Source organism: Malania oleifera, chromosome 3, assembly GCF_029873635.1.
Source record: "Malania oleifera isolate guangnan ecotype guangnan chromosome 3, ASM2987363v1, whole genome shotgun sequence".
NCBI classification, from domain to species: Eukaryota; Viridiplantae; Streptophyta; class Magnoliopsida; order Santalales; family Ximeniaceae; genus Malania; species Malania oleifera.
In genome coordinates this window covers 98,701,701-98,722,283 of record NC_080419.1, presented here as the reverse complement: position 1 = coordinate 98,722,283, position 20,583 = coordinate 98,701,701, and the positions used below count along the sequence as shown (strand labels likewise).

At 37.1% G+C, this 20,583-nt stretch overlaps 1 protein-coding gene across 1 annotated transcript in view; it reads right to left on the bottom strand.

The window, feature by feature from the left end:
• Nucleotides 1–9,134, bottom strand: part of LOC131151898 (uncharacterized) — a 40,644-nt gene extending 31,510 nt beyond the window's left edge. The window contains exons 1-4 of the mRNA XM_058103370.1: nt 8,850–9,134; nt 6,311–6,475; nt 3,637–3,750; nt 3,265–3,375 (exon numbers count right to left, since the gene is read on the bottom strand). Of these exons, the coding sequence (XP_057959353.1) occupies nt 3,265–3,375; nt 3,637–3,750; nt 6,311–6,475; nt 8,850–9,068 (609 nt within the window). The 5' untranslated portion in view covers nt 9,069–9,134. The remainder of the gene's footprint in view (nt 1–3,264; nt 3,376–3,636; nt 3,751–6,310; nt 6,476–8,849) is intronic.
• Nucleotides 9,135–20,583: the final 11,449 nt, after the last annotated feature.

The window sequence follows — 20,583 nt, the reverse complement described above, 5'->3', positions numbered from 1 at the left end:
TAGGGTGGAGCCCCCCTCTCCAAGCGATACCTCACGCTCGGTACAACGATCGAGCAATCCTGAACCGTCAAGAAAACAAGAAAGAAAGAAAGATTTCTTGGGTACAAGAATTACTCTTGAAAAGAGCTGGTTAGTACAAGATTAAGCACAGCTAATCAATACTTCAAAGTAAATATCAAATAGGAATGAAATTGAAGCTCAAAGAGTATGTCACCGGGATTCTTCCTTTGATTTGAATCAAAACTCAGAATTTCTGCTCAGAGATCAGTGATCAAAGACTCAGTATTTCTTAGAAAATCTCAGCAAATAGATGTGTGCAAGAGGGCTTTGAGAGAGTCTGAGCAATATAGATTGAAATCATATTTTCAATTCTTGGTGTTTAATTTGATCTGAGAAACCATGTATTTATAGGCTCAAAAAGTATTAAATTCGTGTTGCCCAAGTTACTTGGAGTGTTTTTCAAGTTTATACAAAGTTTGGGGCACAAGCAACTCAATTTGGAAACTTTAAAATGTTTTTAAAAACTAGCCGTTACGAGGGTCAGTCGCCTGACCTTTGAAAATCAGTGTATTTTCAAGTTTAAAAAAAGGGTCAATCGCCTGAGGTTTCAGGGGTCAGTCGCCTGATCCTTCACTGTCTGTCAATTTCAATTTAGCAAATATGTCAGTTGCCTGACCAGGAAAGGGTCAGTTGCCTGAACAATTAAAAATACTGTTTTTAAAGTTTGTTTCCAAAAACCTTAACCAACTTGCTTTGATACTTTTAAAAAGTATTTTCCAGGGTTTTCAAAATAAGGTCTCTAAGTCCATAATACACCCTAATGAGCTTCAAAGCATTTATTTTGATATTCAAATGAAGTACTTACATAAGACTTCCTAAAAACTTTAAAATTCTCTAAACTTGAAGTCTTCATGTATATCTTTACTTTGAGTCCTCTTTGTCTTGAGCTTCAATATTCTTTAAGCTTCCATATGTTTTGACCATCTTGGACCTCTTGAGCTTTCTTTTGATCACCTTGTTGTTGAAGTATAAGCATTTATAGCAATTGTGATCTTGGACTTTCAATTCTTGAACCTTTTGATCTTGTTATACTAGGTTCCTTGAAATATCATCACTTAAACCATAACTTGTTAAATTAACCTTTATTTGTTATCATCAAAACAAGATTCGAAAGCCATGTTAGGCCAACAGCAGCCTATACAATAGGCATGTCTTAAACTCTCTATGATGAAGTACAGCACTTGCCCACAGTTTCAAACCTTGAAGAAAATAAAACAATTTATTTTTCTCTAAAATGTCCTAGATATCCAACATCAAAGAAAGTTCACATGCTCCCTCATTGTACCATGTACTTGAGATCACGTAGTTAGTATCGAGTATTGTCCTCAACATTTTTAGGAAAGAATTGAGTCTTAAGCTCTCTCTTGAAGTCTGTCCAAGTATTAATTACATAGCCACCACTCTAATCTCATTATTCTTTGCACCCCACCATAGTTTAACTTCTCAACTCAAGTATACAGTAGCCATGGATATTTTCACCTCCTCCAAGCCCATCCTAACCACACAAAAGTATTATATGTAAATAAGCTCTCCAACTCCTTATCATCTTAGGCACACCTTATCCTCTAGGTTCTAGCACCCTAGTTCTTTCATATTCCACCCCTCTAGAATTTGAATTCTCGAGAGCAAAAACCATTAGTTTCATCTTGATAGTAAGTTCACCCATCTAGTGCTATAACACTTCCACTTAACCACAGAAGTCTTCTCATAAGTCCTAAATGGAACCTTGTTGTTTTCGAGATCCCTCCTATAAATCAACATGTTCTATAAGTTGGGCCACCTCAATGGACACATGGTAGGTAGTCTCAGCTTGCACCTCTAGTGCACCAATTCTCAGAGTACTAGTGCATAGGTTGGTTCTCCGCCAATGCTTTAACCAAGATTTGATACCGTCATGAACCAAACACTTCAAACCGTGTTAAGGGTCATACGACACTAGTTGTAGCACACTAGCTTAACTAGTTAGCCGAAAATAAACTAACATATCACCAAATTCACAACCATCAAATGCAAATAGAGCAAAAGTAGTAAGCTAACACAAATGACATGGTAAACCGTAAAACAATGCAATTCATCAATCCCTCCCTCATAGGAAACAGGCATTTAGCGAGGGAAGCAAGTAAACTAAACACATTTACAATAGCCAGGAGTTTCACAATAATTGATAACACTCACCTCCCTGTAAAGAGATTTCTACGCTATTCTAACTCTAGCACTAGAAAATATCAATATAGGAGTCATACTCCCCTTTTTTGACCAAGGCATTGTCCTATTCAAAGAATGGAACCTAAAGTAGTATGTACATGATAGCTACTGATCTCTTGTGCACAAGAGAAGCAGTCACAGCCCATAGGCAAACATAATGCCCTCCACAAGCTTGGCAGGTGACAGGTAGTATGATGAAACGTAAGAGATGGGCCTTCAAGATGTTCTGTTTTTAATGGTGAGGGAGGTGCAAAGAGATGATGGCTGGAAATTAGGGTTCGAATCCAAGAAGCACAACAGTAATTTTTTGAGAGTTGCTGATGCAGAGTCTTTGCATGGTGGTCGTGGTTTGCTCTTATACCAAATTGACATGGGACAAGGATCGAGAATCAAAAACAATGAGAGAGAGAGAGAGAGAGAGAGAGAGAGAGAGACAGAAATAGAGAATTAAGGAAGAAGAGAAGAAAAGATGAGGGAGAATAAGAGAAGAAGAAAAAAGAAAAGAGAACAGAGAATTAACGAAATACAGCAGAACAAAACAGGACAGAACAGAGAAGAGAAAGAACAGAAGGAGAAAGGAAGAAGAAAGAAGGAAGAAAGGAGGAGGAAGAACAAGGAAGAAGGAGAAGTGAGGAACAGGCTATGTGAGAGAGAGGGAAACTGAACTAGGAATTCTGGTTTCAAATGAAAATTGTCTCCTACAATTCACAAACCAAATATTGATGACTACAACTAAAACATAAAACTACATAAAAACCCCATTATAACAGAAAATTACAACAGCAGGAAAAAAAAAATTAATAAAATCATATATGTATCAAGTTTGTTGTCTTTTTTGTTTCTTATTTTTAATTTCTTTTGCTGAGGAGGATTTCTTGTTCTCCTTCTTGTATATTCTTCCTATTCTAATAAATTCATCTTCTTTTGCTATCAAAAAAAGAACTAGTCTGCATATAAACTAAAAGCTATGAACATAACTTCAAGTAGAAAACAACACACCTTCAATAGTTTCATAGATGAAACCAATCTAGGGACCATAGGTTTAGGTCCCTCTCTGATTTTTTCTTGTAGATGCTGCATCTCAGTCAGAACATTAACTTTTCTTTGATTCTGAAGAACAGTGCAGGAAAAACAGGGAGAGTAATTATAAATCAAGGGTAATCAAGGGGAGAGTAATTATAAATCAAGGGTAATCAAAGTGTCAAACCAATCCAAAACCAAGGGTAATCAAGCAAATGAAACTTTCCCTGATAAAATATAGCTTCAATGGGGTAGCCAAGAAATAACAACGCAAAATATAGAAAACAACTTGTATAAAAGACCCCCCAACATTCTTCTGAAAATAGTACACGTGCAATGGATTTTACTAACCTGTTCACGTAAATTGGCATCTAATGTATTTGTTGACTCTTTTGTGTTTCTCAACTCCTCCTCAAGCTGCTGAAAAGTATGTTCCTCTACAAGGAAATGTTCAGTGCAGGTAACCTATGATTCCCAACATGTAAACATGTATGCTACCATTGTGTTAAAGTAGAAAAAGAAACATAAAAGAATTATGAAGCACATTGATAGAATTAAAGCCAACTCATTACTTAATTTTAATAACAGATGTTATTAGGTCTAAAAGTTCATTTTTTTAAGAGAGCTTTAGTTCAGAGTTAAATATACAGAAGCAAAGAGAAAAGGAATATAATATTGGAGTTAATTGACCAAACTATCTCCAACAGTCTAAAGAAAACAATGATGATCAATTTCGATACTGCACTTATTAATAGTCTGAACAAATCCCTGAACTTCTTATTTTCACTATACAAACAAGTCCAGGGCGTTCAATGAAAGTGAACATTTTCATCAGTGTTCCATATTTGCAAAATTATTGGCTTAAATAATATAAGCATGCATAAGTTGTCATGCCTAAGGTGGCAAAATTATTGAATAAATATAAGAATGTGTTCCATAAAAACATGAAGGAAAATAACAATAAAAATCTCAATGCTCCCCATACGGACAATCATATGCAAAGAAAATGGTAAATAAAGGCAAGCTTCCAGACATAGGCAGATACAAAATAAATTATCACTTGAAGTAGTAAACTAGAATACAAGAATATGCATTACACAAATCTTTTGGTGGGTTGGAAACCTATCACACAACACTTGCATCCAACATATCTTTGACACTTACAAAACAATTTATATATATATATATATATATATATATAGTACATTATGCCTTTCTGTTAGAAAGCCTATATCCATGTTCAAATCGGATGCTCAAGTATTTGACATAGGCTTTTTTGTTAGAAAGATAAAGCCTATGCCCATACTCATTCCAACACAATGCATTTGAGAAGTGATTTAGTGCAATTTTACCTCTAAAATGAGCTAGAGGAACGTATAGATGCATAAATGGTTATAACTACAACGACACCAAATCTTTCCCAGCCATTTGAATCAGCAACATAAGTGTAATGTTACAAATGATTATAATTTTCAAGCAACTACTAAAGGAATTAATTTTCCATACCAAAAAAAGGAAATAGAAGTCATTTTTGAATGAAAATAATTATAAGGATAAAATGCTACTATTGGAAATTAGATGAAAATACAATTATAGAGTGCGTGCACATTGCTGCTGACTGCAAACACAAACGGCAAACACACGCATACACACACAGAGAATGCAAAAGACATCTCCATGTATTAAGCCTGCTTCCATAATATCATGTTGATAAATATTCTCTTCTAATGTATAGTCCTAAAGTCATTTAAGATAACTACATAGCCAGTTAATATCTTGAACCAGTCTTTGACAAATAACAAATTAGATATTTACATCCAACCCCACACCCCCCCCCCCCCCCAAAAAAAAAAAACTAATTTCATTTCAAACTTTTTGAAGAATAGCTAGTCATCACAATTGGAAGGTTGGATTCGCTTTCTCTGTGCAATTATCTACTGCAAGTTGATCATGGTGCGATTCTTAACCGACTTTTTTAATGAGATCCTTTGGCTAAATTTAAATGTATACAAATCTAAAATATATTTTCCTAGGGAGATAAAAAAGATTCTTTTAAGGAAAAAAAAAAAAAAGGAAGAGCATAGACTAGATTCATTTAATTTTTCTCATCAAATTAACTAAATTTAAATTGAAAGGGAAGTTTTATAGGACAGCTATAAGACTAGCTATGCTATAAGGATCAGAATGTTGGGCGACGAAAAAACATAATATCCAAAAAGTAAAAGTTGCCGAAATGAGAATGCTTAGATGGATGAGTGGTATAACATTGAAAGATAAATTAAGAAATGAACATATTCGTGGTAAGTTAGGTGTAACTCCAATAGAAGATAAGATAAGGGAGGGACGACTCAAATAGTATGGGCACTTGCAACGTAGGCCTTATAGTGCACCTATGAGAAAGAGTGACTTAGTTACTATGGGGGGCAGTAGAAGGGGTAAGGATAGACCTAAGATAACTTGGGAGGAGATAGTGAGTAAGGATTTAATATCCTTGAATCTATCAAAAGAAATGGTCCATGATCGCATAAATTGGTGGAAAATGATTCAAATAATCGACCCCACTTAGTGGGACTAAGGCTTGGTTTTGTTGTTGTTGTTGTAAATTAACTAAATTTACAATCCTTTATCAGCCACTCACAAATTCTGAGATAGCAATGCACAAAAAATTCTAAGACAAGTCAATATTTCACTTCTGAACTTTCGCAGCATAACTATCTATCTTTGATCCAGATCTGGATTGGCTTCTTCATTGACAAAGAGATGCCATTATAGGAGAAGTTATGCAATCTATTAATCATGTTTTATAATAAGATTTGTAATTGATGTAAAGGAATTCAAGATTGATTTGTGAACAATAATAAAAGAATCAAGGATCAAAGCCTTACTACCAATGGAAGAAATTAGAACTTAAGATATTAGATATCTCAAAGGAGTTTGAATCAAAATGACATAGATAATCAGTAACATTTATTATTTAATTAAAAATAATACTAACAATATTAATAATATCTCAGAAGTGTAATACCTCATCCATACAATTGTCTTGCGTTGTTTGAATACGATTTGTAATCCAATGTACAACAGGAAAAATGCCTTCATAATCAAGACTTTGAATTTGGGAAGCAACAAGTGGGTGTGGACATCCCAACAATCTCAAAGCTTCTTCAACGCCTTTTCCCGCTTCACCATTCTATTAACAAAATGAGTGTCAAAACTTTAATAGTCTAAGAAAAATGCCTCCAGAGTAGTAACTTCAGTAACCATTTGATTCTAGTGTAAAGGACATTATAGTTACAACTTTCCAATTATTTAAAAGCAATACATTTGGTGAGGCAACAATGGGGTGAGGATGGAAGTGTTAGTAGTGAGATGGCAAATGTAGCATACTAGCAGCAATGATAGTGAAAAGGCCCTTGAATGACAGTTGTGAGCAGTAGTAAGATGGTAGTGGAAGTGAGTTACAAGATGATACTATAAAAAATTATCTATTCCTCCTAGCATGGGAATGACATGGCTTATTCCTTCTGTTACAAAAGGAATGACCATTCCTACATCAGAAAGAATAGTCATCTTTCATAGTTGAATATGTGTGTGTGTGCGCGCGCGCGCGGGTGTGCACACATTCACGTGCGTTTGTCTCTATGTGTGTGTGTGTGTGTAAATATATATATATATATATACAAAAACATGTTAAATATTGGGAATAACTTAAATTCCATTAGGACCAAGGATTTTGTATGGAGAAAGGAAAGTCAAAATGAAATTCATTTTCCATATTTTCATTCAAGATCAATTACTAATAAAATGAAATTTGTTCTAACTTCTAAGAGTTAAGAAAAATCAAATGTCAAATGTGTAAAATCAAATTTTTCTTCATTGATTTAATATATATATATTTTTTTTCCTCACTTTCTTTAATAACCCAATATGAAAAAGCACATTCCTTTGTATTTTCCTTTCCTTTTCCTATGTTTTTCATTACAGACGTATGATCATTACGCTTCAACCAGGTTATTCTATTCCACCTCTTAGAAAGAAAAGAACTTAAATCAAAATACTTAATAGCATGGCGATACATTTATACAAAACTTTTACTTCGAGCACAACGCAATGGAGCCGTAGACAGTCAAGTGAATCCAATCCACGAAAAAATTTGTATCTGAATCTTAGTGATGGAATAATTAAGCCAAAATTCATTTAAGTCATAATTCATCCATCGGTTGATTGTATCATTAACCATTTTTTTTCTTTTTTTTTTGTGCGAGGAATTTATCATGAATCCACTGATTTCTGCTGCTTCCGTTATTGCTGCTGGATTAAGTTTTAAATGGAGCCTAAGGACCTATTTGGAACTTGAAAAAATATTAGGTAAAGGAAAGGAAAACTAGAAAGAACTTACTTTTTCACATTTGGTTATGAAGGAAAGTAAGAAAGAAAATAAAAAATAAAAAATAACAAAACTAAATCAATAAATAAAATTTTGATTTTACACACTATTAACATTTGATTTTTCTTAATTTTCAATTGTATTAGAAATTTTTTTCATTTTTTGAACAATAATTAATATAGAGAGAAAATATAATGGAAATAAGCTTCCTTTTCATTACCCTTTCCTTTTTCTAATGTTTCCAAGTTCTAAACAAACCCTAAGGACCTATTAGGAGCCTAGAAAATATTAAAATGAAAAATTAGAAAGAATTTACGTTTTCATGTTTGGTTTAAAAAAGAAGAAAGAAAATACAAAAAATACAAACAAAAAAAAAAGAAAAAAAATACTAAATCAACCAACAAAATTTTGATTTTACACATTTTTAACATTTGATTTTCTTAATTTTCAATTGTATTAGATAAAATTTTAATTTTTAATAATATTTAATATTGACAGAAAATATAATGGAAAATGAGTTTCCTCCTTATTTGCCTTTCCTTATTTTCAAAAAAAAAATGGTAATGAAATGGATGAATGAAAAAAGAAACGAAGGGAAGAAAATTAATGCACTCTGGAGAACTTGGGGAATACACCAATTTGAGGAAAAGAAGAGGGGAAGTTTTTATGATAATTTGGTCAAACGCAATGAAGATGACACAAATGGTAGCTAAACAAGACACGGAATGAGCTCATCGGCAGAAACTAATTGAAAAATACCATGTAGTTGGGATTTATGGCTTTGTTGAGGGGACATAAATTTCAACCAGGTGGCAAGAAAATAAATACCAAATTCTAAACACATGCATCAAGCAATGAGCTTATTTTCTTTCGTCCTACGATTTGATGGTTCTGAATGTCCACTGCAATTTGAGAATTTCTCGAATAAATTAATAATTATGCAACAATATTAATAGTTATTCTTCTCAACCTTCAGCATTCTTTGTCTCAGTAAGTATATGAACATTGCCAATGAAATATCATTAAAAAAAAGCTAAAATTTAAACTTCATATCGTCAATCTGAACAGGTGGGTGTCTGTGTGTGTGTGTGTGTGTGTGAGAGAGAGAGAGAGAGAGAGAGAGAGAGATAGAGAGAGAGAGAGAGAGAGGGAGAGGGAGAGGGAGGGAGGGATTTACATGCATTTCGCTTTCCAGATTTCGGGTCTCGTCCAAGACGACGTCGAATTCGGGGCCGGTGGCACTGAGGACGGAGACGCACCACACAAGGCCGCCGGCGATCTTCTCGGCGGCCGACAAATCGGAGCTCCGGGAGACGTCATAGCCAACCGATGTGAGTTGCTCCAGAATCGGTGCGATAAGACTCGGTTGATCGGGGTTGAACTGGGACTCGACCATACTGGTCCGCACGACTCAACGGCATCCTCATAAAGATAATTGTCATGAAATATATAAATTTCACCCATTTTCCACCTATTTTCATCCTAATTAATGCATAGATATCTTTATTGTCCTATAAAAGGACATTATTTCGGATACATACACATTTGATACTCACGTATAAATAGGTATATAGTAAGAATAAGGGAAGATGAGAAATAAAAAATAAAAAAGACATTTTGTGCAAGAGATAAAGAGAGAAGAGATATTAGCCCCCACGGCATGGTGCGATGGAAATGCATCAGCAAGTAAGGAGTATCAGGGGTTCAATTTCAGGTAGATATACTCATGGAATCAGCGGTACCTGTTGTCACGGTTCGACTATTTTCACACTGTTGTGAAGGGCCGTGCGGTGTTAGTTAAAGCACTCTTACTTAACTAGCCAACCTATCGTTTACCAACATTCATTCACGATGCACTTTCATTAACATTCATTCAGTTAGCAGCGGAAACAGTAATCAATTTATGAAAGTCGTGGCAAGCAAGCAGTAAACATTGAAGCAAACGTAATTCATTAACAAATCCTCTGTTGACATAGTGTACTTAGCGAGGGAGGCAAGTAGGCTAAGCATGTTGACAATTGCTAGTAAGTTTTACAATGATTGATGAACACTCACCCTCCCCTAAAGATCTTTCTGGGCTATTCTCACTCTGGCACTAAGAAACATCAAAGTGACCGAGAAGTCATACTGTCTTATTTGGCTTACAATGAAATAAATACTCGAAAATAACCCCACACTAGTATTTACATGATGGAAACTCATCCCAAACACACGAGGCAAGCGGTCACAGGCAAGCATAATGCCCTGAACAAGCTTAACTCATGACATTCTCCCCGACTTATACGGTCGACGTCCTCGTAGACTTTGACGCTACGTACACTTCGACTTCGTTTACGAACGGTTGCATATCTTCCACAGAAACCCAGCTAATTTCTTCATCACCAAGGTCTTTCCACTTCACTAAGAATTCCTGCCGCTTCTTCCTTGACGATGTGAACTCTCTGTCTGTAAGGATATCTTCAACTTCACGTCTGTCAGGTTGCACCGTACTCACTTTTGCTCTAGCTGACTAATTTCTGCTCAAATCATCGGTGTTGGCGTTGTACGACTTAAGGCAGCTGACATGAAACACAAGATGCACTTTCATCCAAGTCGGAGGGTCGATTTTGTGGGAGACCTTCCCGACTTTGGCCAAGATGGGGACTGGTCCTTCAGATTTGCGAAGTAGTCTCCTATCTCGTCCTCGTAGTAACCTGACCTATTCAGGATTGACCTTAACAAGCACCAAGTCACCTACGTTGAAGTGTTGCGGTCTTCTCCCCTGATCTGTCCACTTCTTCATCCGCTTAGTAGTTTTCTCTAGGTAGGCTCGGGCAATCTCAGCATTTTGTCTCCATTCTTTGGTAAAGACGTGCGCCCTGGGACTCTTTCCTCTGTACGACTCATCCACTGTGTGAGGTAACAGCAGCTGCTAGCCTGTAACAAGCTCAAAAGGACTCTTGTTGGTTATGGAGCACTTTTGGGCATTGAAACGGAACTGAGCCACATCAAGTAGTTGCACCAAATTCTTCTGGTTGGCGTTGACAAAGTGGCGCAAGTACTCTTCAAGTAGCCCTCTGTCTGTCCATCTATCTGTGGGTGATAACTTGAAGAGATTTCTAGTTGTGAACCGAGGATTCTGAAAAGTTCTGTCCAGAAGTTGCCGGTGAATCTTGAGTCTCGGTCACTAACAATGTCGTGGGAAACACCCCAATATTTCACAATGTTCTTAAAAAACAACTGTGCTATCTCCTCTGCCGAACAGTACTTCGGTGCGGCTATGAATGTACCATACTTCAAAAACCTGTCTATAATAACAAGTATAGTCCCTACGTCTCCCACTATGGGCAGGTTGGTGATGAAGTTTAATGAGACACTTTCCCATGGTTAAGACCTGGTAGGGGCTCCAATAACCCAGCAATTTTCCTCCGCTCCACCTTGTCTTGTTGGCAAGTGAGACAAGTTCGGGTATAATCAACCACATCATCATGCATGTGCATCCAATAGTACCCTCGTTTTAGTAAGGCCAAAGTGCGCTGCCATCCTAGATGTCCGGCCCACATGGTATCATGACATTCCTTTAGCAATGTCTTCCTTAGATCACCTGCTCGTGGCACAAAGAGTCGGTTACCATGGGTCATCAGTAATCCATCTTCCATCCAGAACTGTCGTGCCTTCCTTTCTTCGGTAAGTTTTATTAAGTTCTGCGCAACTGGATCTTTGGCTAAGTTCTCCTTGATGCGCTCCCGCATCGTTGTGGTAACAATACTTGAAGTAAGATGTGTTACCATATGTAAGGCCACCAGTTCAGCCTTTCTACTCAGTGCATCCACGACTTGGTTCAATCGCCCCGCCTTGTGCTCAAATGACAAATCAAATTCTGCCAAGAATTCTTGCCATCGACCCCGCTTGGGTGTCATCTTTGGTTGTGTGAAGAAATGGCTAACACCTGAATTATCTATTTTCACCACAAACCTTGACCCAAGTAAGTAATGCCTCCACACACGGAGACAATGTATCACCACTAGCATCTCCTTCTCTTGAGCTGTGTACTTCCGCTTAGCTTCACTAAGCTTACGACTTTCGTACGCAACAGGGTGCCCCTCCTGTACCAAGACTCCTCCAAGGGCGAAGTCTAATGCATCTGTCTGTACCTCGAAGGGTTTCATGACATCCAGATGAGCCAGTACCGAATCTCTCATCATGGCATCCTTCGAGTCATCAAAGGTTCCCTAACACTCCTCTGTCCAGTTCCATCCATGACCCTTCTTTAGTAGTTCTTTCATAGGGGCCGTTCTCCGTGAATACCCCTCTACAAACTTCCTGTAGTAGTTGGTAAGGCCAAGAAAGAAATGTAGCTTTTTCACTGTCGTTGGGACCTTCCATTCTTGAATTGCCCTTACCTTTGCCATATCCATTCTGATATGACCTTGTTCAATCACATAACCAAGGAATTTAATGCTCTGCTGAGCGAAAGAGCACTTCTCTTTCTTCACATATAGACTGTTCCCTTTCAACCTATCGAACACCTTGACTCACTCGAAAAATGAGCAACTCGAAAGCTATCTCAAGCATAGAAGTTTTGTCGTGTAATATTAAGCACAAGGGCTAGATCGTCTCCTCAGGGAATGTGTTTTAATTTCAGATTTTACGTTCTCCCATTCGAAAGTAAAAATGTACTGAACTTGGTTCAGATTCGAATTTTCAAGATGGTTCAATTTCACTTTTGATAAATTAAATGACACGTAATTTAAAACTCTAAACTAACATGCACTAAATAAAAAAAAACAAGTATGGAAACCCTAGTCTACTTAAGGAAATACCTAAACAGGCATTATTAAAGATGGCAACTACGAATAAGGAATTAAAACATGCAATGGAAACTCAATCAAACACACACACACACACACACGCACTAAAAAATGGAACTTTAACACAAACCAAGAACTCAAATCAAAATGCAACACATAAAAAAAAAAGAATGATGACAGAAAATAAAAATACAAACTTTGATAAAACTGACCCTAACTAAATTTCTTAAATAACTTGGAACATTAAACTAATCTACGGAAAAAATTTAACCGAAAGAGAATAAAAAAAAAAACAATTAAACTTCAATAATAATGAAACACCCCAAATAATATTCAAAATCTAAAAATAACAATAAACTCAAATAAAAAGTTAACAACATTCAACTGATTAATTTGTAATAATAAAAGAAAGAGAAGAGATAAGAGAGAGTGAGAGAAAAACGGCTTCTGCCATGGGAAGCAGTTGGTGGAGGTCTCAGATTGCAGGGAAGTCTTCCGAAGTTGTTGTTGGAACATGGAACAGAGGCGGCTGTTCTTTGGCTTAAATTTGCACAGCAATAGGAGGTCCGGGGCTGGTATGGTGCTCGGGTGGCTGGTTTTCTGCTGCAGAGGCTGTGCAGAGGTGGTGCTCTCGGGTTTGCTGGAGTGGCCGAGGAGGTTGCAGCGGCTGGCTGGCTGTGGTCGGAGGAGAAGGTTGAGAGAGAAATAGAGATAGAGAGAGAACTGCCAAAAGGAGAGAACAAGAGAGAGTTCAGGGACTGCTGCTGCTGTGCGGGCTGCTGTGTGTGGCCGAAGGGACTACTGCTGCTGCTGGTATGCTGTGAAGGTTCGTGGGTGCTGCAGCTATGGAGAAACAGGGGAAAGAGGAAGCAATGAGAGAGATCACTGAGGAGAGAGGGAAAGAAAAACAGATAGAAAGAAAGAAAGAGAAACTAAAAAATATGGTAAAGAGATAGGTAAAGGGAGAGATATAAGAAGAAGAAGAAGAGAAGGAGAATGGTGGTGCGCAGGGCACACCCAGAACAGGGGAAAAAAAGAAAGAATAAATAGAGGAGGAGGCTTGCCCTAAGATCCATGTGAGAGACTTGACCCGGTTTGACCCGACCCAATTGGAGCTGACCCGACAACTTGACCCAACCCGAATTGTTATATTTTTTTTTCATTTTTTTCATTCTATGTTCATCGCAAATCTGATTCTTTTGGAGACCGTTTATCACAAAACTCAAAACATGAAATTTGTATATAATCCTTTTTTCTTTCTCCATAAATTTGAATCATCTTAATCGGAATTTGGACGGAAAAGTTATGCACGAAATACGAACAGGTGTCGGCTTTGGTTTTTGAGATTTTTCCTACAACAAAAAATTACCAAAACTTCATAAATAGTGCAATAAAGTTCATGAATGATGATTTTGGTACTTTATTAAAATATTGGACAATTTTGGACATTTAATTAAAAAAATAAACCGTAAAGCCCGGGTTAAGATGCCCAATTACGCAGTTTTGACACGTAATCACACCTTCCGCGAATGCTCTTTATGTTCCTCCAGAGTGTAATTATAGACAACAATATCATCCAGGTACACCATGACAAACTTGTCAAGGTACTCACAAAAAACTTGGTTCATCAAGGTACAGAATGTTGCAGGCGCATTCGTCAACCCAAATGGCATCACCAAGAATTCATATGCCCCATACCGTGTCACACAAGTAGTCTTCGGCTCATCCCCATAAGCAATTCTCACCTGATAGTAACCTAACCTCAAGTCAAGTTTAGTGAAGTACTTGGCGTGACTCAACTGATCCAATAAATCAGCAATCAACGGAATAGGATACTTGTTGCGCACAGTCACCTTGTTGAGCGCGCGGTAGTCTACACACATCCGCAAGCTCCCATCATGTTTCTTTTGATACAGCACCGGTGCTCCAAATGGTGCTTTGGAAGGGCAAACATATCCCGCTTCCAATAATTCATCAAGTTGATTCTTCAATTCTGCTAACTCTGGAGGCATCATCCGATATGGCCCTTTTGTAGGTGGTTTCACTCCTGGAAACAACTTGATCTCATGCTCCACACCCCGTAGTGGAGGTAATTCGTGAGGCAACTTATCCGGCATCACCTCCTTGTACTCATCCAACACCGCTTGGATGGTTGTAGGCACTAGCTCTTTGCCTCTTTCTTTTTCTACCCCCACCGTGGCTAGATATGTCTACTCTCCCTTCCTCAAACCTTTCTTGAGTTGCATGGCTGAAAGGAACTTCCCATCATCTCCTTTCGTTGCAACAACTTGCACCATGCACTGGTGATCTCCCATCAGACATAGGGAACCAGCCGAAGGCATCAGCACTGCCTTCGTTCCCCTTAGGAACTCCATTCCCAAAATGACTGGAAAGTTATCCAATGGCACTGCTGTGAAATTCACATGACCTTCCCACTGCCCAAGCTTCACAGTAACTTGCTTGGCTACTCCTAGAGTAGGTTGAGCTACAGAATTAACTACTTTCATGCATCCTGCATCCTTCTCTAAGGAAAAGTTGAGTCTCCAAGCTTCTGGTTGTGAAACAAAGTTATGGGTAGCCCCGATATCCACCATAGCGCAGGTGCTCTTCCCATTGATTCTCAACTCCACAAACATTAGCCCTCTGGCTCGTGTAACATTTGGGGTTTTCACCTGCTTTTCCAATGTGCTCACCTGCCGCATTACACCCATCCTCGGGGTCTCATCTTCTTCCACATCATCTTCCAGTGCCTGTTCGGAAATGGAAGCCTATAAAGCATTAAGTGATGCCTTGTGAGGGCACTCAAAAACTCGATAAGGACCTCGACACAAGAAACACTCAAGTTTACCCTTTCCCTTGGGTGTGTTGAACCCTTGAGACGACGAAGCTTCCTTTGAAGTTGATGTTTTATAGTCGGCTCCCCCACTCTTGGGTTTGCCTTTCTTGAAAGACTTTCCATTATTTCCCTCTCCGCCAGATCCTTTGGACGAAGTGGTATTCTCCCCAGCGTAGTTAGTTAAGCGATCTGCAGCAGCTTGTATGGTAAAAAAGTCTTGAACTCTTTGTCTACGAAGTTCAGTCCTTGCCCACGGTTTCATCCCCTCTAGAAAATAGAACAACTTGTCCTTCTCTGACATATCCCGGATATCCAACATCAAAGCAGAAAATTGTTTCACATATTCCCTAATCGACCCAGTATGCTTAAGGTCTCTCAGATTTTTCCTTGCATTGTACTCAACATTTTCAGGAAAGAATTGGGTCTTGAGCTCTCTCTTCAAGTCTGCCCAACTATCAATTACACAGTATCCACTTTCACCTGTTCTGAGCTCATCCTCACAACATGAAAATATTGTTTCATATCAAACAAGAAGTTCTCTAACTCCTTAGCATCACGGGCACCCCCATACGTCCTGGGTTCAGGTACCTTGGTCTTACTAACTCCTGGAGTGTTGGAGTTCCCCATAGCAAGAACCATTAGATTCACCTTTGCATCTAGATCAGCCATCCGGGCCTGCAAAGTTTCCATAGTGTGGTGAAAGTCCTCTGACATTTCACTTGTCAAACCTGCTTGATGCTGCTGTGATCCCATCACTTCATCAACAAGTCCCCTCAGTTGGGCCGTCTTGTTGGCCATATTGTTGGTTGTCTCTTTAACCTGTGCTTCCAGTGCATTAAGTATTTCAGCATTGTTTGGTTCCATGATCAATTACCAAAGCTTCCAAAATCCCACAACGAAGGTAACTGAATTCTCGTAGCAACTGAGCCTTGGCTCTGATACCAAGTGTCACGGTCCGACTATTTTCACACTATTGTGAAGGGCCGTGCGGCGCTAGCTAAAGCACTCTTACTTAACTAGCCAGCCTATCGTTTACCAACATTCATCCACGAAGCACTTTCATTAACATTCATTTAGTTAGCAGCGGAAACAGTAATCAATTCATGAAAGTCTTGGGAAGCAAGCAGTAAACATTGAAGCAAATGTAATTCATTAACAAATCCTCCGTTGACATGGTGTACTTAGCGAGGGAGGCAAGTAGGTTAAGCACGTTGACAATTGCTAGTGAGTTTTACAATGATTGATGAATACTCACCCTCCCCTAAAGAGCTTTCTGGGCTATTCTCACTCTGGCACTAGGAAACATCAAAGGAACCGAGGAGTCATACTGCCTTATTTGGCTTACAATGAAATAAATACTCTAAAATAACCCTACACTAGTATTTACATAATGGAAAATCATCCCAAACACATGAGCCAAGTGGTCACAGGCAAGCATAATTCCCTGAACAAGCTTAGCTCGTGACACCTGTGGATGATGAGAGTTTACTCTGTGAGCCAGCGGAAACCGTGAATGGTGAGATTTCGCTCTGTGAGCCAGCAAGGATTGTGGATGGTGAGAGTTTTCTGTGAGCCAGCAAGGACCGTGGATGGTAATAGAGATGTGTCTTGGGGATCAGGTTGGCCAAACATCCAATTGATGCATAGAAGTTATGTCTGCATCTGAACTTTACCTTGATCAGTGGGACCTGTGGGCGAAGGACACTAATCTGTAGGTTTGGTGCCGCACTAGGGGGTTCGAAAGGCTCGTTGGTAGCTGAAGTTCCTATATAATTAAAAAAAATATATATTTTGTAAAAGGTCAGTTCCAAATCATCTTATAAATCCTCCTAAAATAGTGAAATTGTAAACTTATTCGCTCGTGGAGTAGGTATAGCCGAACCATGTAAAATTTATGTCTCATCTCTATTTAGTTTCTTGCATATTTTATAACATCTTGCATATTTTATAACACGTTATTAACACAAGACTGTAACCAATCGAATTATTTATTTAATTCTTATTTAATTTATTTATTTCTTGTAAATTTTACTCCACAAGAATATAATATTCTCTATAAGAGAGAATGTCTTTTAAAGTTTAAAAAGTATCAATCTCTGGAAGAGATAGTAAGATAGTCCTCGAGACTATATATTTAAATCTCTCAAAGAGATGGTCTTCCTGAAGAGGCAATATATTTAAATTTCTCGTCTACATATTTAATCTCCCAAAAAGATAAACCTCCTGATAGACGTACTGAACAAAAAAGAAGAAGATAGATCTCCTAAAAAGCAATATATTTAATCTCTCGTCTACATATATAATCTCCCAAAGAAATAGACTTCATGAAGATGATATATATATATATATATATATATATATATATATATATCTAATCTTTAGAAGAGACGGTAAATATTTACCTCTTGAAGATGGTATATTTTTAACCTCCCGAAAAGACATTCAAATCAACCTCCTAAAGAGGTGAAACATTTATCCTCCAAATGAGGTAGTATATTTAACCTCCAAAAGAGATAATAAATTATTGCCCAATTTAATATTGTACATTAAAATCATACCCCTGAAGAGTACAAATTGAGAAAAATAAAAGAATGTTCTTGAAGAAATATACTTGAGTACCTCGGAAAGGTGGAATTAATATTATATTATTATTTCAATTTTATTTCAGCTTTTACATTGTGTTTTTACAAATTGTCTTATTATTGTTAATTTATTCACATGTCGAACATAAGTAAAATTGAATTTTTTTTCCCTTGACATTGAAGACAATAATTATTTATCATGGATTATTGATATTGAAATCAATTTAAATGCAATGAAATTAAGAAATACTATTTTAGATGGAAAAATTGCATCCCTGCAAGATCGCAGAAAAGTTATGATCTTCATTACGCATGTATATATGATGGTGCGGAGAAGCTGCAAAGAGTGGATGGCTTATTAATAAAATATTATATATTATTATATATATAATCATGCATGGGCTCAAATGTATTTGCCTCTTCTATTTTATATTCAGTTCCCCTTCTAATTAATAATTCCCCTCTCTCTCTCTCTCTCTCTCTCTCTCTCTCTCTCTCTCTCTCTCTCTCTCTCTCTCTCTCTCTCTCTCATTATTTTTATTGTTGGCCTTAGAGTCGAGTCTAGAGAGGGGTGAATGGACTCTTTTTCGTATTTAGGCTTTCCTCTATAAAATAATAAATATTGGCAAGAAACAAGCAATTATATCACAATATAAAGAATATAAATCATGCACATGACATAAATTGAAGAGTATAGGGAAGAGAAGCTTGACAAATAATATTAACGTGGTTCAGCCCCTTGCCTACGTCCACATCTTGAGACACATTCAAGGATTTTCAATCCACTATTAACCTCCTTCATTGTTGAAGAAGCCTTTACACGTTGCTCACCCAGAGCCTTTCAGTAAGGTTCACCAAGAACCCTTACAATTCGATTCACCAAAAACCTTCACACGAGAACCAATCCCTATTGCTCACAAAGAGCCCAAACAAGGGAACCAATCCCTTTAACACTTGGTCCAAAAAGAACCCTTACAAGATGAAAAAGAATTACAAACAAAGCTCTTTGAATGAGCAAATATTTTATACAACACAAATCTCTTAAGTAATGAATCAACACAAGATTAGAGAGCAAGAGAGATTTTAAGCGCTTGAGATGATGAACTAGATGCAAAGTGCCTGTGAATGATATTCTAAAGATGTTAATAATTAAGATCAATCTTTAAACAAGTCTTTGGACTTGTATTTGTAGGCAAATTGGGCTACTAATCGTTATATGGTTGTTGGCTTCATAAAATACTTGTTTACTTTGAAAACTAGCCATTTTACAATCGTTAGAGTTTAGAACTCAACGCAAAACGTCGATGGTTTCCTCAAGCAAGATGTCATTCAACTCTCTGCCTGAAACCGTCAATGCACATGGCCAAACCATCGACGGTTTGCCCTATTTTTTCATTATCTAACCCTTCTCATCTATGAAAATCTTCAACACAAAAATTGTGGGATTTTTTCTTAACTTTCCGTAGATACCAAGATTGCCCTTTTTGGAGTTCTCAAGTAAAAGTTATGCTCCAAATACTGAAGAGTGTTTCAGAAAATTTGAGAGAGCAATTTGAGTGGTGCATAAATGAGGTTTTAAACCCAACTAAGACCAAGTCTTTAAAAGATTATAGCACTAATATGATATAAAACTTGTCCCATATAAAAATACATTTGAGTAAAGGATATTTTTATAAAACTCTTGTTTTGACTTTGAAAACTCATGAGTATTGAACTTAAGACTCGGTGATATCCTATGTACTCTTACGAACTAGTATGCACAGGCAATTTGCTCAACTCTTGCTAAATAAACTTGCTTGAATCAGAACTACAAGAGTTACAATAAACATACCTCAAACACTCCCCATTATACATATGACTTTACATTTGCTTTAATGGTTGTGCTTGAATCCTTTCGATTGAGTGTCCTCTTGATCTTTGCCCATTTGTTTGTCCACTCAATCTTTGCCTATGAGGATGTTCACTTGATCTTTGCACAAAATCCGTATCTATGTAATTTTTCCACTTATACCTGCAACATCTTAGTATGTAAAGATTAGTTTAACTAAGAACTACTAATTTGTTATCATCAAAACATGACAATTATGATCATGTTGCCACTTAGGCTAACAGTTATCTCTCTTTAATTGCTTTATTTGTCACGCCTCGAAAATTTCTACCATTTTCTTATATATATATATATATATATATATACACACACACACACACACACCAGAACCTCACACTCATATAATACACATATGCAATGGAAACATAATATCTAAGCCGGAATACAATACCAGAGTTCTAGTGCTATCATATATACATAATTTGCTCTCCAAAATATTACTACAAATTCAAGTGTACAGAACATCTCTACATACAAAAATAACCCTCACCAGTACTTACTTTCAAAACTATCTACACCCCTCCATGGAATACTAGGCACGATCCTCCCGAGGTTCTAAAATGTTAGAATAAATATCGAAGTGAGACACCTCTTAGTAAAACGAGATAGGTTAGTGTCAGTGTGTGGCAATATGAGTTTTAATATAATAAAACACATTTATTTAATCATTAATTCAACTGAGAAAATGTATAAAAATGTACTCACGCATATATATATATATATGTATTTTTTATAAAACAATCTTTTCTTAAAATATGTTTAAGTTCAGTAAGATGTCTCCATGTAAATGAAACAACGTATACTCCATCAAGAAC